This window comes from Trichoderma citrinoviride, assembly GCF_003025115.1.
Source record: "Trichoderma citrinoviride strain TUCIM 6016 unplaced genomic scaffold BBK36scaffold_7, whole genome shotgun sequence".
NCBI classification, from domain to species: Eukaryota; Fungi; Ascomycota; class Sordariomycetes; order Hypocreales; family Hypocreaceae; genus Trichoderma; species Trichoderma citrinoviride.
Genome location: NW_020194715.1, coordinates 1,490,771 through 1,507,226, shown reverse-complemented (window position 1 = coordinate 1,507,226; position 16,456 = coordinate 1,490,771). Strand labels below are relative to the sequence as shown.

Genomic DNA, 16,456 nt, shown 5'->3' with positions numbered 1-16,456 from the left:
GGTGTTGATTTTCGGAGGGACTACTTGTTCGACATCCAAGAAAGCTAACAAGTTCCTGCTTCCTGCTTCCTACAGAGACAAGAGAACCTTGACGAGAACGCACAGAAGCCGTAGCCCCAAACCGATGGGAATTCATCAGCGAACAAGCAAACAAACTCCTCGGCCAACCCCTCCGGCTTCTCCCCCCAAACCCTCGTCAACACACACGAAACCACTGTTTACAAGACCCCTTCTGCAAAACACACACAACTCGTAAGGATCTCACTAGCTCCGCGTGCTGCCGCATTAGACTCATGCAAAACATCTCGACACCACTTCTTTTGTTTACATGCATGCGGACAATTTTACTGGGCACGGCCACGCTTCAGACATGGGGACTTCGCCTGGGGCAAGACAAGGAAAAGGGCCCATGCTCAAGCGGGGGGGAGATGCCATGCCATGCCGTCTCCAACAACACAAGCTCATTGTCGATTCCGAGCATCTGTAGCGAGATCCCGTTGCCCATCGGATGTGGATCGGGTGCGACTGTGTTACCGGGGCCCTTTGACGTGCTTGTGGATATATTCGTGGGGATGGAGCTGTGCATGTAAACATGCGTTATTACCTACTACTAGTACCTAGTATCCTTGGCTCTACTCCGTAACCCACGAAAATATCTTGTTGGTCTGACCACTGCAGCTCTTAGCGCCCATCTTACCATCCGCGCTTCTACAAAATCGTGTCATCACAGCAATTCCGACGGGTAAACAATACGAAAACTGCATTGGGACCTGAGCTGATCATCTGGTGTGAAACAAAGAAAAACAAAATGAAAACAGAAAAAGGAGAGAAAAACCAAAGAGGAAAAAAAAGAAAAGACTGCTTCTCCGATACTGGGAATCGAACCCAGGGCTGCTCGGATCTTAATGAGAGCGAGCGATGTTAGCCACTACACCATATCGGATTACTTGTTGGAGGAACGAGTGCAATTAGTATCTGTAAGCTGCGTCCCCGGCGCATTGGATGAGGAGAAGAAGCAAGCCAATGTCATTCATCAGCAAAGGATCCAAATCATGGAGTGGGAGGCCTCATGTTTGATGAGTACTTCCAAGACCCTTCAAAAGGCTCTCACTGCAATTCATTTTGACTTTGCCTCCGCTTTCAAGCCGAGGAATAGGTGTCCGAAGGGCAAGGCCTCATTGGGCATTACAGCTGAGCATCCAGCATCTTACTCGGCTAAATCGTTTGCATTTGCAACCTGGATGCTAACGGATCTCTGCATCAAGCGCAAAACGTACGATAGAAGCCACCTGCATCACACCATTGGGCTCAAGGCCATGTACTTCAGCTCGTCATTACAAGGACTCTACGGCAATCTGACGGGTATAGCCGCAAATGGATAGCAATGCTCGCACAAGAGGCCGATCGCCCGAGCGACGGGCCGGCGCTATTGGCGACGAAGCGACTCAAGCTAAACTCCGCCAGGGACCTTTGCTTTGTATGTCCTGTCCTATGTACGTAGGTATCTGTAAAGCGACTACTATTAACCCAACCAAAACGACCGCCAGAGGTATCTTATCCGCATTTGCGCCCATCCCAGGATAAATAAAAAACGTCGCGATGCCCTCATATCGCATCACTGGACCCAGACCACGACCGCATCGCCATGTCATCCGCACCGTCGTCCGGGACAGGATCGCCCATGTCCATGATCCCGTACATATCCCACGATAGAAAGTTTTGCAGATCATCCAGATCCAGCGCCTCACACATCGGCTGAATCGGGCCGCCCCATTGGTTGACGGGGGGCGGTTGCGGGAGGGCCGTGGGCACGGGCTGTTCGTGCTGAAGGCCAGATCGCGACGAGGCCAAGCCATCTTGACTCAGGCCAACCAGCTGCTGTGCTGCGTTGTTGCGATCCCATGCGCCGGCGCCCGGGCTTTCGGCAGACCAGCTTAGCCCGCGGACGCCGCTCGCCCGATCAGCGGCCCGCCTCGTTGCGATGCCTGTCCGCGCGAGCGAGTGAAGGGAAATCGACGGAAGCACGAAGTCTGGCGTGCCCTGGACGGGACTAACAGACGGAGGATTAGATCTTGGAGGAGTGGTTAGCTAGAGGTGTCCATGGTGCAAAGGAACAATAATCCGAAATATACTTACTGTTCGACATCATTGGTTTCAGACCGGGCTTCAGAGAGCACCCTGCTCAAGACATCATCTCGATTTGAGGTTTGCCGGATCTTGGTAAGCCATCTATCAATCGTATTGGACTAATATGGCGACAACCGTTAGCATGGGTGATGGCGTCAGCGAACCTTATGCGGGGGGGACCTACGAGGGATTGCGCGATCGGGAACAGGGCCGACATCATCCGGAGGACCCGGCGATTGCTCTCTACAGCGTTGATGGCATCATCCAGCTTTGACAGGGCATCCGGTCTGTTTGGGTCGAGCAAACGCGCTACATAGTACAGCATTACTCTGCTGCTGTCGTAGACGAAATAGGGGAGTAAGCTGTCCGATAGCAGATGGGCTCCATGGTCGGCCGCCTCGGCCAGGATATCGGCTATCTGCTGGGCATGATGATAGCAGTTGGCCTGTGCGGACTGAAGAAAGTCGTGGTGCTCCGGCGGGACGGATAGAGGCTTCGGAAGCTTGAACAGATCTGGCATGGATAGCTTGTAGAGCTCCAGGTAGTTGTGGTGATAGGTGCAGTGTATCAAGACCAATGCCCCCAGTTGATTGGAGTCCAGTCGCGCGTAAATGGTTTCCATGGAGTATTCGACGAATTCCGGGAGTTCTCTCTGCCACAGACGGAGATCGGCGTCGAGAGCAGCAAACGGCGAATCTGGTAGCCAGGGGGGCGGGCTGGAATCTAACTGATTAACATATCTGCGGAGGCGGTTAGAGCGAGCAACAGACAAATTGGCGGCTTGTTTGCAGAAGATCAAACCCGTACCTCACAATCCGCTTCCAGAGGGCCACCACTCGAATGTAGTATGCCATGATACCCATGTTCGCCGATGGCTTTCTGGGCACCACGGAGGGCGGTAAGAACTGCAAGACATGGCCCACGCCGAGGGTTTCCGTTACTGATGCTATCCGCAGGCCAAAGTTCCTCTCGTTGCAGGGCAGCTGAATCTTGATGTCATTCTCACGCAAGAGAGTCAACTGATCGATGCCACTGCCAGCCCACGCATCGAGGACATAACACGCCCACATGAGCCTCCGGCGACTCTCCCGGGTGACGACGGACGGGGCAGACTCGTTGGATTCGGTGCAGAGGATATCGGGCGATGCTTCGACATTGATCTTGAGCGCATGAGCCATGCGAACAGCGAGGCCGCTGAGCATCAAAGCGCGAGAATACTCCCCTAGCCGGAAGTAGAAGTCATGAAGTAGTATAGCAACCTTGGAGATGGTGAGTGGCTGCCACTATTGCCGAGAGCGTATGGCGGTCTGGAGCGGCTTACCATGAGTCTTTGAACGGAGATCTTGCCAAAGTTGGTCAGGATGAGCAGCTCGGCCCTCTTGGCCCACTCATTGCCGGCGAGGCGGATGAATCCAGACGCAGGAGTGTGCTCGTTCTGATTCAGAACGTAAAATCTACACCGGCGTGTTAGTACAGCACTGAATAGGGTTGTTCAGGAATTCTTGTGCGGTAGTCACTGACTTGGCTCCGTGAGCACAGATAATGTGCAGCAGCGCCGACTCATCATCGGTGGTAAAGCCCTTGTCAAGCTGCCGCATAAAGGAGGGCTTGTGGACAAAGGCGAAGCACCGGATGGGATGGACATTGGCGAAGTACTGCTCCACGACGCGGCGCAGGTTGCGGCCGGTGGGAAGACTTGGCGAGACGAGCCTGGAAAGAGATGTCGTGTGAGCAGGAGGACTGAGGTATCAAATCATGCCATGCCATGCCAGGCCAGGCTTGAACCATGGTTGATCATTCACACCGTCAGCAAGACAAACACATACCACGACAGAATATCCGAGCCCGACGGCTCGATGGACGCAACGCTGCGGGTGCTGCCGAAGCCCTTTGGCCCCGGCGTGTCGTCTGTCGTCTGCGAGCCAAGGCTGGTCAGCGGCGTGTCGAGCTGCTGCTGCTTCTGGCGGACATGTTCGTCGACGTCGTCGCCGGCCTCGAGCACGGCCATGGCCAGCTCGCGCGACTTGCTGCGGCCGCTGCTGTCGGTCGACGCCGTCCTGGAGGTGCGGTCGAGGTTGCGCGCCCACCGCGGGGCCGATCCGCCGTCGTAGACGCACTCGGTCTTCTTGGCGGTGCATCGCGAGCACTTCGGACGGTCGCCGTTGCACTTGGTCTTGGATAGGCGGCAGCTCTTACACGAGCGATAGGTGCGGATCTTGCGCAGGGCCACGGGCGTGGCGCGGCCGGCGGCCTGGCCGTTGTCGCCCACGCAGTCGAGCTGGAGGCGCTCGCAGTTGCGGCATCCGTTTGGCCTGCCGTCGCATTTGACCTGTTGGGCGAAGAGCCGAGAGGTTTGGAGGTTAGCATAAGGACATCTCGTAGTGAGTGAGGAGAGATTTCAAGGGGGGAGAAGGTAGAACTGCAGTAGCGCCGAGCAGTGGTTCGTGATAGCGCTGCTGGGGCCCTGGACGGAGAAAACTCACCTTTCGCGCTCTGCACACCCGACAGCCCATTGTGTGCGAATGCCCCCTCGAAAATGGAATGTGAAGAAGCGAGCATCAATGCCAGATGAAGGTCCAGGATCCAGGAGATGAAGAAGCAAAGCGAGCTGCGAGAAGAGCAGCAGCATCTTGCGGCGACCAGCCGGAGCCAGACTCTGGCCCATGGGCCTGCCCGAGGGACCGACAGGCGCTAGTGCCGGTGACGTGCTCGGGCGCCTCCAAGACGTTTTCCGCCCATGACCCAATTGCGCGATCGCCCGGCTGTCGTATGCATCGGATTATTACGCAGGCGGACAATTGCGTCTTGACGGACGTGAGGTCGCGTCATGTCGAGCCCGAACTGAAGCTGTGAAGATGCCTCAATCAAAGTGACGTTGAGCGGGTGCCCGAGGTGTCCATCGAGTGCTTTGGCCGCTGTATATCTGGTGGCCCCTCGGTGAGCCTTCGCTATGTCAATGCAAGGCATCGCCAGGCATCGACTTCTTTTCACCGGTGTTCCGGCGACTTTTCTGGCTTCAGAAGTACCGCCCGACACGGCTTGCGCCATGTCCCCCGAATCAGTCGCCAGCCATCAAAACGCGTCACCCTCTCTTCAAATGGCGACAGCTGCCGGTCTTCAGCGTGTAAATCAGCACTCGGCGTGTTTCCATTACTCACTGCTACCACCGTCTGCTGGCTGGTGTGGTTGATTCATGTTGATGCCATAACGGCATATGATTGCCCATTTGACTGAAATGTGTCCCTGTAACCTGTTGATCTACCTAAACGTCTATACAGAGACACTCGGGCATTGCGAGGTAGTGTAAATCCATTCCAGCCCCCAGCTTCTTCCTCGTGGCCGTGTAAGATACGCTCAAAGGCTGCCATTGATTGATATTTCCGATGCCACATTGTGAACAAGGCCGAGTCTTTTCTCCTCCATCCACCCCGAAATTCCAGCGAATGGCCTCTCACTTACAAACCCTAATCGGCAACCCTGAGCTCTTAGCACCGTGACACTTGTGCCACCTCGCAGAACACATCTCAACTGCCGAGTGTGCTTCGGAGCCCTGTATGTAACATTGAAAGTTCCCGGGGCAATGTCTGAGGATTACGAACAATTATCTGATGCCTTGATGACCATGTTGTCTAAAAGGGTCCCTCTACCTAGGTGAATAGTACTAAGAGATGCCGCCAGATAATCAGTTCATACTCAGGCCAGCCAAGTTGAAGCTCTATTCTATGACCGAGTAGGTGGTGTCTTTAAAGCTTGTGAAATTGAAAGCTGATCAGTAATCCAAGGAAAGATAGCCAAGTAAGAAGTAGGTAAGAAGATGCTGAGCGATTCCTGAAAATCTTCTCCACCACATCAATTGAAAGAAGAAAAGGGAGAATTTCAGACGGTTTGTCTTGTATACAGCCATGAGGAAACTCAACTGAACGAGGTCGGTGAAAATACTGCTCCGGCGAAACTACGCCGACAGCCCGCGAGCCAGTCCGGAGCCTCGGCGGAAAAGTGCTCGCATTTTCGGTGCCGTCGGCCGATGGTCCGCCAATTGCCAAGATCCCATTGTCACACCAACAACCAGCCAAGAAGAAGAAAAAAAACCACGGGGCCTTTGGACATCATTTACAGAGAGGGCCAGCTTAAGTGCTTTTAAATGACAAGATGTTAAGGGTATATCACATGGGAGGTATTCGCTTGCAGCCGGCAAAACCCACGCGGCGGCCGAAGCTCCAGTCCATTCAATCATACCGACATCCGAAAGAATGCAACGAAGACGTACGCAGAACGAAATATATGCAGTTACTATATAAAGAACCAACGCCTAGCCTAGTTTAGGAGGCTGCCCATTTTGACTATTCTCACATTACATGAACCTTTCTCTCGTCTTTATTTCCCCATCGTCTACTCCTCCATCTCCTCGTCCTCTGCCACCGCAGCCGCAGCCTTGGCCTCCTTTCTCGACTTGAACCCAGCTGCCCACTCCTGGGCCTTGGCCATGACCTTGTCCTTACCCTTGGGATCCAGCTTCTCCTCCCAAGCGGCCCATCTGCGGAACCACTTCTCCGCCTGCTGCGGCTTCAAGCCCTTGACCCTCGTCCTCCTCTCAAACACGTCTCGCACAGCAGTGTAATCAGCGCTAGAGCTAGCAATGCCAATCTCCAGGTCGAGCAGCTGGTTCCAGAGATCGCCCTTCTTCGGCCAAGCCGCCAGGAGACCCTCAAACATGGTCCGGCCGCGCTCAGGCTCGCCGTTGGGTGATCGGAACTCGAGAGCGGCGAACCGGCTGACAATGTTCTGGCCGTTGTGGCTGTCCAGCTGCTGGGTCGCCCTCGGCAGCAGGGCTCGGGCACGGGCGGGCTCGTTCTTGGTGACGTGCAAAAAGTGTGCGTAGTTGGTCCAGACGCTGGGCGACTTGGCGCCAAACTTCTTCAACATGGCCTCGAACAGCTCATCCGCTTCCTGTTGCGACGTATTAGCATATGACGATGCGAGTACATGTGGAGCAATGCTTCTTCTTCTTACCTTGAGCTTCTCTGACTGGATGTAGATGCTGGCCAGCCGCTCGTACACCTCTTGCTCATCATTGTACTGGCAAGCTCGCTTGAAGACCTCTTCAACAGTTTGCTTGCTGCCGTAGGCCACCTCCAAGTTGAGATACGCGACCCACACGTTGAGCTTCTCCGTCTCTTCCCGGATGTTGATGCTCTTGATGGCTCGCTCGGCAATTTCTCGCGCCTTGGGCAGCTCGCTGACCTGCATCTGGAATGCCATGTATGCGATCCACAGCTCTGAAGAGTCTGGCTGACCCAGGAGCAGTCGCTCGTAGTCGCTCGACGTTTGAGGACCGTGGGCATCTAGCTCAGCTGTCCGGTCGACCTGAGCCTCACCCTTCTTCTTCCGCTTCTTCTTCTTGTCGGCTTGCTCAGCCTGAGAATCGTCTTCTGACTCGGAGCCCGATTCGTCAAACGGATTCGTCGACCACGCCGACTTTTTACCTACACTGAGACCACCTGTCTTCTTGGCGGCGCTGTCCTCCATCTCCTCATCGCTATCGTCCTCTGCCTCCTCACCCTCCTGTTCTTCTTCGTCGTCGTCATCCTCCTCCTCTTCATCTTCGGAAGAGTCGCCCTGGTTGTCGGTGCCGAGGATCTTTATCAAGGCCTCCTCATCCAGGTCCATACCTTCGCCGTCATCATCCTCATCCTCGCCATCCAGTAGAGCGCCGGCCTCAGATCCAGAGTCCATGTCGGTATCCTCATCTTCGAAGAAGGATGGCTTCAAGCCAAAGCTGATTCTCCTCTTCGTGGCATCCACCTCCAAGACTCTAGCCTTCACCTTATCGCCTTCCTTGTACAGCTTGGTGGCATCCTTCACCTGGTTGTCAGCCATCTGGCTTCGGTGGCATAGGCCGCTCACATTAGCTGAATTGTCAACCAGGATGAAAGCACCAAACTCCTCCACCTTGCGGACGACGCCAGTAACAATCTGACCTTCCTTGATGTCATTGTAACCTAGAGGAGGGGTGTAGTCCTCATCAACAACGGAAGACTTCAGACTGAGCTCAAGCTGATTTGTTGCAGCGTCAAGAGCAATGACACGGCCTTTGACCAGCTGATCAATCTGGAAGCTGTCTTTCCACTCCTTCAAGAATCGATCGGAGAGGTTTGAAATCTTCACAAAGGCAGTCACCTGGCCTCCCAACAGGACAAACAGGCCCTTGTCGGCGACGTTCTTGACGAATCCTCGCACAATGTCGCCAGTGGCGAGCTGTGTGATTTTGGTGATTTCCTTGTCTACAACAGGCGAGGTAGAGCTCATGATTCGTGACGGTCGCATGGAAAGACGGATCCTCTTGTTACTGGCGTCGACGTCAACAATCGAGACACGAACAATATCGCCCTTTTTGTATTTCGACGTGTCGACGGTGCTATAGTCATCCACCATGTCGGGAAGATGGACGGGGCCAGAGACGGATTCACTGAGCTTCACGAGAACCTGTCGCTCATTGACCTTGGTGATCTTGCCCGGGAGGGTCATGTTCTGTTTCAGCGAGGTCCAGGTAATGGCTTCGGAAGCATTGGCTGATCGAGCTGACAGATCAAGACGGTTGTTTTGAGCGTCAACCGCCGTCACCCTGGCTTTGAGGGCTGAGCCGACGGGGAAGTTGGCTTCCAGGTCGTTCAGCAGAGAGAGGTCATCGGAGGCGTCCATGATAGAGATGCGACCGCGGACGTTGGGAGAAAGATTGACCCAAAGATACTGTGACGTAACGTTGTTGACAAAGGCAATATGAGTATCACCAACTTTCAGCTCTTCGAGAGAGATTGGCTTGGGGGCATCGCTGCTCAAATCACTGGGCTTACAGGTGAGTTCCAGGACTGAGTGAGCGGATCGGTGGGAAAACGGCAAAAAGCGGTGGTCTTTGGCGTCGTGGACGCCAAGAACCTTGACGCGAAGGACCTGCTTCTTGTTGAACTTGTCGAGAGGATCCTTGGGATCAGGAATGTCTTCCCACTTGTCGTAGATTTGAGACACATCGATGCGACCCTGGATATCGCTATCCACGAGCTGGACGTTCAGCTGAGTGTCTTTGATGGATGTGATCTTCGCCTGAGCTGTGCTGCCAACTTTGAGGCCGTCTTCGGGCGCTGAAGCCTTGGTGGAAGACTTGCTCTTCTTGTTCTCGGGCTCAGCCACGGGTGCGTCGGCGGGTGCAACCAAAATACGCTTCATTTCGGGGATAGTCGAGATGATTCGCACTTCGATGGATTCGTACTTGCGCAGGCCGAAGTCGGGTTGTGACTGAGCATCGGCCGGCAGTCTTCCCTTTGGCAGCAGAGCATGGAGGTTTGCGGCGAACTGAACAAACACAGCTGTAACCGTAATGTTTCTTACGAAGCCCTGGACGACGGCGCCCACCTTGGCGTCCTCGAAGCTCTTGAGGAGGGTGTTATCCTTGGCAGCCTTGACCAAGCTCGGTTTCTGGGAGAGGATAATGGCTCGTCGATTCTCATACTTCTCAAGAACCATGAGGTTCGACAGGGTCTGCCCGGCGGAGATCCTCTTCCAGGCGTACTGGTTCTTTGAGGACGATTTGTCGGTAAGATGGCCCACCGGTAGAATGGCTTTGAGCTGGCTGTCGACAAGCTCCACAAAGATTTGATCCTCAGTCTTTTGCGTCACCTTGGCCGAAACAATGTCACCAACGTTCAAGTTCTTGAGAGCAGTCTGCTTCTCCAGACCAAAAGCGCCCGGATCTTTGCAGGAAACAATGAACCGTTTGGCTTCTGGATCAACCTCGAGAGCGTGCACACTCACGACTTGTCCAACCCGGAAGTGCTCCGTAGGGTCGCGAATGTATGCTTCACTCATTTCCGATACTGGAAGGAAACCCCTGAGACGTCCGTAGAACTGAATATGAGCACCATTCGGTTGCACTTTGACAATGGTACCCAACGTTTTCATTCCGATGCTGACGTCGTCGTAGGACTTGATGACGGGCGCCTCTGAGTTGACCAAAGTCTTCTTGAGCGTGAGACGCAATTGTCTTCTGCTGTAGTTGAGAGATAGCACCCGAGCCTTGACCTTCATGCCTTCGCGGAATTTCTTTTCGGGGTGCTGCAGGCGGATATCGGACATGTGGTTCTCAGAAACGAAGCCGCTCATGCCATCCGCAATCTTGATGATGAGTCCTGTAACACCTTGCTCCTTGATGACCAGTTTCTCGATTTCGCCGTTGACCACGGATCCGATGGGAACATCTTCGAGGCGAATGTACTTTTGCTCGAGGAGGCTCTTCTCGAACGAGATGCTGAAGAGGCCGTCCATCTCGTTGTAGCCTACAACTCGACCACGGTGCACCGAACCAACCTTGTAAGGCCCGCTTGACTCGTACAGTGCATCGACTTTCCCATCTTTCACCCGGGATATGTGAACAAAACCGCCTAGACCAGGGATGCCAGTGTCCACAAAGAGACCAATGTCGGCCTCGACGTGGCGGACTGTGCATTCCTCGACAAACGAAGAGATGGGCATCACCTCAAGTGGACGCTTCGTATTTTCAGTGTCGGTCTCTTGGCGCTTCTGTGTCAAAGACAAGATGTGAGGCAACAGCGAAATGCCAACCTTGGGGTCCTTGGCGGTGGGAAAGTTGCAGATGATTCTCGCCTTAACCTTGGACCCAATCTTGTATTTGGCCTTGAGGTCAACGTTGTTGGGGCCAATGCCGGAATGAATCAAGTCAGCAGTAGCGTCGAGAGTTCCCATAATCTTGCCAGTCAGTCCTCTGCCTTCGTTGTCTGAAACGAGAACGCTGACGAGGGTGCCGGGAAGGAATGTGTTAATCGTTGTGGCATCAGCGGGGAACGCCTTGGTGCTTCCGACTTTGTCTTGCTTCAAGGTGAGCTGGGCAATCTTGTTGGAGCCCTTGCCTGTGACCTGGCATAGGAAAACAGCGCCCGGCTGGAGCCTCTCCTGGTCGACGAGGGGATCGATCTCGCCATTGGGGAGGAAGCCGTTCAGGTTTGGGATTCCGAGATCCATGACGCAGCCGCGCTCTTCGACACTGACCACCGATGCCATGACTGTGCTGTTGGGTACAACATCGTCCGTTTCCAGCCCAGAGTTGGCCTCGCTGGGTCGCAGAGACAGCTCGATCCTTCGCTTGCCCTTTCCGCCGGCGGTGGTATCCTTGGTCGAGACCACATAAGCTCGCACATACTGTCCAACTTTGAACATGGTCTTCAGGTTGACGTCGCTTTCGTCGGACGATTCGTCATCCTCGCTGTCGCCCTCCTGTGTCGCGCCACCCTCGAGTCTGCTGGTCAATTGCGACGAGATGGCGACGATGGAGGCATGGCCAATCAGGTTGTTTGGTAATGACACCTCAATGCTGAGGTTGTTGATTCGCATCACCTGTCCGAGCACCAACGATCCCTTGACCAGTCTCTGTTGCATCCGTTAGCCAACGTTCTTGTCCTGTATTCCGATCTCAATTGTGCAATTGGAGAGGGCTGTACCTTGTAGTTGAGACTCTCAATCTTGATACTTTCCTCCTCTGCCTTCTTCTCCGCCTTCTTGTCGCTCTTCACCGCAGACTTCTTCGCCTTCTTCTTTTGCACTTTGGCGCCCGTCTCGAATTCCTCCTCTCGAATGGCGTCGGCTTTGGCTTCCATCTGGATCTTCTTCTGCTCGAGAGGCGTGAGGACGCTGCCGCCTCCACGAGGGAACACCGGCTCGTCATCTTTCAGGACAGAAACAACGGCGGCCTTTGGGCGCTCTTCTGTCACGCCCTCGGACTTGCGATGCGCCTTGGTCGGGGACTTTGCATCCTTGGCCGGTGTCTCTTTCTTCGTCGGTCGACCTTCTTTCGTATTCTTTGCCGACTTGGACGGAGGATTGCCGCCAGGGGCATCCTTCCGCTTGAGGGTGCTCATGGTGGTTGTGCAGCCGCAAGATGCAAAGGCGATATCGCAGCCTTTGACATGGACGACTTTGGCTTCAAGAAACCGACCTGTAGCTCTAACTTGCGTCTCTCGAATTTTTTTTTTTCTGGCGGGACGCCGATAAGAGTAGCGTCGCGATAAGGCAGGCGGTGAGTGGGCCTGGCAATTCATCCGGCTCCACTCTGGTCATTTCAGCCACAGCTCAACCACAGAGGCCGCTGCTGGGGCTCTAGCGCATTCCTTCGGCTTGTCAGCTGGTGGACGACGCCCTGAAATGACCCCTGCAGGAGCCACTACAGCGTGTCATTCACCTGTGGCGCATTCAGGCCCGTCATCGACTTGCTGCTGAACGCCTTATTACGGAGTCTCCCGAGCCAAGTTGAACCTTCCAGCATCCAACTTCAATTGTCTGCCTGCCCATCCTTTCATCATCGCCGCCTAAACTTGCGCGTCATCTCCCTCGTCTCTTCTATGGCCCGCCCCTCACGCCTGCAGCTTTCATGATGCCTCCTCGAAAGAGGCAACGCCCCAATCCCGCTGCACTGAGCTCCGTGAGCTCGCCAACCACAGCTTTGTCGCCTGAGACGTCACTGTCACGAGCGTCATCTGCCTCGGCGCAGCAGGCTAGCCAGCAGAAAAAGCCTCCACTATCCGACTCCAACAGCGAACGCAAGTCATCCGATGCATCACAAAGAGTGAAAGAGGTGAGAAGGCCCCCTTTCCAGTCATCGATGCGCGAACCCCTGGACGGCCGGATTCTCACAGGGTCACGATAGATTCGGAAGACCAACAGCTGGTACGCATCGTGGTCGAAGCCCCAAAAGGCAACCCCCTCGACATCAGTCGCCCGCGAGAACATCCTCGGAGGCACCGTCAAATCAAGGGCCGCGCCTGACTTTTCTCGATTTGAAACGAAGCGAAGCGACGACGACGCGAGCATGCCCGACGACGCCGATTCCGTGTCGCCACCCCCTACAATAACCAACAGCACCTCGAACACCCCGAATGTAGCCAAGACAGCCGAAGAAAACAAATCGTCAGTGCCATCTCAGAGCGGGGACAAAAATTCCTCTGAAACAGGACGCGCACCGGCCATGCCGCCATCTCCCGAGGCAAAGCCGGCCACCGAAGACCAGCAGAAAGCCGCGGATCCCAAGCCATCGTCAGAAGAGAGACCAGAGTCGAAGGCTCCTGCCGATGAAGGCGGTGAAGCCTCAGATGCCACACGGAAAGAAGTCGCTTCATCTGGGTGGTTCGGCTGGTGGACCAGATCCGCACCAGTCGACACTTCCAACGAACCAACCCCGAAACCTGAGGAGACAAAGGAAGAAGCCGTCAAGCCCCCCGAAGTCATTAAGCCAGCCGAGTCTAAGACAGCCGAGTCTGCGCCGCCCCAGGAACAAGCACCCCCGTCTGAGCCCCCGTCCCCCGACGTAGTCCCTGAACAAGCTCCACAAAGCACCTCTTGGTTAGGTTTCTGGTATTCCACTCCGCAGCCGAAGACGAAATCAGCTCCAACAAAGTCAGAAGCAGTCACAGAAGGGCCAACTGCTTCGAAAGCCGAAATGGCACCAAAGCCCGGCCCATCAGGCGAAGCAGCCGACTCGAATGATGAGCCCCCGAAAGCGTCAGCAGCTACGGTATCGCGAGCCTCCAGCAAAAAGTCAAACCTCAACCTCAAAGAAGAGCCGAAGGCAAAGTCTGGAGATGCGTCGGCCAAGGCCGTCCCTCAACCTGAGCAAGCCGAAGCTCAGAGCCCTCCCCCTAAAGCTGGCTCTACCTGGGCCTTTTGGTCAAGTTATTCCCCGAAGAGCAAGGGCAAGGCTACCTCACCAGAATCGGGACAGATTGCTGTTATGGGCGAAGGGTCAGAGCAGCGGCCATCGCCCATGGCAGAACGGAGGCTTTCTGAAACGGCGGCAAAGGATACAACAAAGGACGATGCCGTGCCAGCGGAACCACCCACCGGCGTACTCTCCTGGCGCAGGAGCAAGCGAATAAGACCCATATCGCTGGATCTCGATTCTCAGCGTCCGCCATCTGCAGACAGCACAAAGTCAGCTCCCCCTGACCGGCTATCCACCACACCGCAGTCTTCACAAGCTGCCACTGAACAGGAGCTGCCCTCTTCAAAATCGCTAGCTAGGACGGATTCTAAGAAGAAAAAGCCTGTTCCCGCATCGAAGAAGACAGCTACTGAAATCGAACCAACCGTAAAGGAGCCGCCCAACCTTCTCCTTCCATCATTCGCTAGCACGTATCAGATGAAGGAGAATCCATCCATTCTTCGACAAATTACAAATCTCGTGCTTAGGACTTCGCAGCCGCCTCCCAATCACGTCTTCCGGGTCAAGGACCCTCCCAAGATACGCAAGGCCATCGCTATTGGAGTTCATGGATTCTTTCCGGCTTCGTACCTACGTCCCATGATAGGGCAACCAACCGGCACATCTTTGCGGTTTGCAGGGCTTTGCGCTGATGCCATTCGCAAATGGGCTGAAGACCATGGCTCTCCTGATTGCGAGATCGAAAAAGTGGCTCTTGAAGGAGAGGGCAGAATCAACGACAGAGTCGCAAACCTCTGGAAGCTTCTCCTCAACTGGGTTGAGCATATCCGCCAGGCCGATCTGGTGGTTATAGCGTGCCACTCCCAAGGAGTGCCTGTCAGCATCATGCTCTTGGAAAAATTGATCGACCTTGGAGTCCTGGCAAACACCAAGGTTGGCGTCTGTGCCATGGCTGGCGTTGCCCTGGGCCCTTTCCCCGACTACAAGTCCAGCATACTCATGGGCTCAGTAGCAGAGCTGTGGGAGTTTGGAGATCCTCAGAGCAGCAACTCACAACGGTTTGAGGCATGCCTCAAGCGCGTCGTTGATTTCGGAGCCCGTATCACATTTGTGGGCAGTATCGATGACCAGCTTGTCCCCATGGAGGTAAGTTCCAGTGCCCTGCTGCGGATCATGTTACAGAGGAATACTGACGCCCGTACAGTCTGCTGTGTACTCGCCTGCAAACCATCCTTACATATATCGCGCCGTCTTCATTGACGGCCGGGTACACGCTCCGGATTTCATATCACATCTTATCGGCTTTGCACTCAAACTACGCAACCTAGGAATATCGGATCATGGGCTCATTCGTGAACTGTCTGTGGCGCTCGCTGGATCCCTCTACTCGGGCGAAGGCCACTCACGCCTATATTTCGACTCCGCCGTATATGACCTCGCCGTTATGCATGCCTTGGAGACAACTGACACGGCACAGCCGACGCCTTGCGTGATTCCAAAGCGCGAAACGGCGCCTCTGGCATCGTCCAACCCATACGTACTGCCATGGATCATGCGCGGTCTTCTGGAAGAGGACTTTGTCAAGACGCAGCTCAGTGCCGAAACCGAAGAGCTGCTGCGACAATTCGATGACTGGAAGCCAACCAACAAAGCTCTCAAGGATGTAAAGTACCGTCTTGAGGTTGTTCGGTCCAAACTATGAGTGTAGATGACGACCCCCATGATTCGTGTGCCACTTACCGTCGTATTTACGGCACTTTTTTCAACGCTCTCCAGGGCAAATTTCATACCAGGAGTTTAATATCATTTCGACAGACTGCACTCGTAAGCAGCAAACAGTACACCATCGGTTTAAATATTAGCGAAGCACTTGATTTAGGGTTGGGATTCTGGGATATAGAGCATGCATTCTTTTAGGGCTGTGGTATCTATCAATACATGGATGTATGTTATGAAAGCAAATGAGAAAGCTTTGTGTAAGTTTACGTGTCACTATACGTATGTGTCGTTACAAAATGGGCTGTTTGCACAGAGGGCCTTGTCAGTTGATGCTTGATGTTCTTGATGGATCGTGGAGGGTCACTCAATATACTAGCCCAGTCAGGGGTGAAGAAGGCAACTGCAAAAGTTTATGAGGAAGTATGTGATCCTTTGCACCGAAAACGAGGATATAATTGGAAGAATCACTTGAGACACCGACAGCTGCGGTCTCAGCGACACGCTTACATTCCAGGGCCTGGCCAATGGCTACGAGAATGGCAACGGGAACCACACTGAGACAGCTCCAGACCGTGTCTTGCCCTCCGCTATATTAAGAGTAAAGCAGGGCTTCGGAACGGATAACACGGCATATCTAGTGATCTCTGAATAGCAAACAGTCTTGGCCAGACGTTATGGTTCTCATCTTGACGTCTACTTAAAGAAAGCGTCATCCCACGATATCTATGTACACATCTGCTCATCTATCAAAGTTAATTTCTACACTGTCTGTTATATACTTGCCCTACCTAGGAACTTTACCTTTCCCACCATGAAGACATTTACGCAAACAACCCTAAGCATTTCAACCCTCCTCCTCGCAGGCCTGTAAGCCCTGGCTCCCGTCCCAAA

The 16,456-nt window shown here is 54.3% G+C and overlaps 3 protein-coding genes and 1 non-coding gene across 4 annotated transcripts; 1 reads left to right on the top strand and 3 right to left on the bottom strand.

Annotated features, from left to right (window-relative positions):
• Positions 1 to 864: 864 nt before the first annotated feature.
• On the bottom strand, positions 865 to 943 carry BBK36DRAFT_t92. The gene has a single exon. It is a non-coding gene; the product is annotated as a tRNA-Glu (tRNA).
• Positions 944 to 1,592: 649 nt separating this feature from the next.
• On the bottom strand, positions 1,593 to 4,460 carry BBK36DRAFT_1135444 (hypothetical protein). The gene is made up of 8 exons (XM_024892647.1): positions 3,954 to 4,460; positions 3,648 to 3,837; positions 3,624 to 3,626; positions 3,449 to 3,577; positions 2,935 to 3,386; positions 2,312 to 2,867; positions 2,137 to 2,246; positions 1,593 to 2,071 (listed from the first exon to the last, which is right to left on the bottom strand). The coding sequence occupies exons 1-8, from the start codon at positions 4,133 to 4,135 to the stop codon at positions 1,606 to 1,608; spliced, it is 2,088 nt and encodes a 695-aa protein (XP_024749842.1). The 5' UTR covers positions 4,136 to 4,460; the 3' UTR covers positions 1,593 to 1,605.
• A 1,966-nt stretch (positions 4,461 to 6,426) lies between these two features.
• Positions 6,427 to 12,118, bottom strand: BBK36DRAFT_1135443 (nucleic acid-binding protein). The gene is given in 4 exon segments (XM_024892646.1): positions 6,427 to 6,497; positions 6,512 to 7,074; positions 7,138 to 11,562; positions 11,634 to 12,118. The coding sequence occupies 3 exon segments, from the start codon at positions 12,048 to 12,050 to the stop codon at positions 6,517 to 6,519; spliced, it is 5,400 nt and encodes a 1,799-aa protein (XP_024749841.1). The 5' UTR covers positions 12,051 to 12,118; the 3' UTR covers positions 6,427 to 6,497; positions 6,512 to 6,516.
• Positions 12,119 to 12,559: 441 nt separating this feature from the next.
• On the top strand, positions 12,560 to 15,548 carry BBK36DRAFT_1201469 (hypothetical protein; the record flags this gene model as incomplete). Its single annotated transcript, XM_024897172.1, has 5 exons — positions 12,560 to 12,763; positions 12,836 to 13,581; positions 13,717 to 14,151; positions 14,206 to 14,980; positions 15,051 to 15,548. The coding sequence occupies 5 exons, from the start codon at positions 12,560 to 12,562 to the stop codon at positions 15,546 to 15,548; spliced, it is 2,658 nt and encodes an 885-aa protein (XP_024749840.1).
• Positions 15,549 to 16,456: the final 908 nt, after the last annotated feature.

Bases quoted from the DNA above. Each gene is read 5' to 3' on its own strand.
- BBK36DRAFT_1135444 (XM_024892647.1), bottom strand. From the start codon at position 4,135: ATGGCCGTGCTCGAGGCCGGCGACGACGTCGACGAACATGTCCGCCAG. The intron at 2,868-2,934 runs GTACGGGTTTGA...CCGCCTCCGCAG, and splicing joins CTCTGGAAGCGGATTGTGAG to ATATGTTAATCAGTTAGATT. The intron at 2,072-2,136 runs GTAAGTATATTT...CACTCCTCCAAG, and splicing joins GAAACCAATGATGTCGAACA to ATCTAATCCTCCGTCTGTTA.
- BBK36DRAFT_1135443 (XM_024892646.1), bottom strand. From the start codon at position 12,050: ATGAGCACCCTCAAGCGGAAGGATGCCCCTGGCGGCAATCCTCCGTCC. The intron at 11,563-11,633 runs GTACAGCCCTCT...CGGATGCAACAG, and splicing joins TTGAGAGTCTCAACTACAAG to AGACTGGTCAAGGGATCGTT. The intron at 7,075-7,137 runs GTAAGAAGAAGA...ACGTCGCAACAG, and splicing joins TCCAGTCAGAGAAGCTCAAG to GAAGCGGATGAGCTGTTCGA.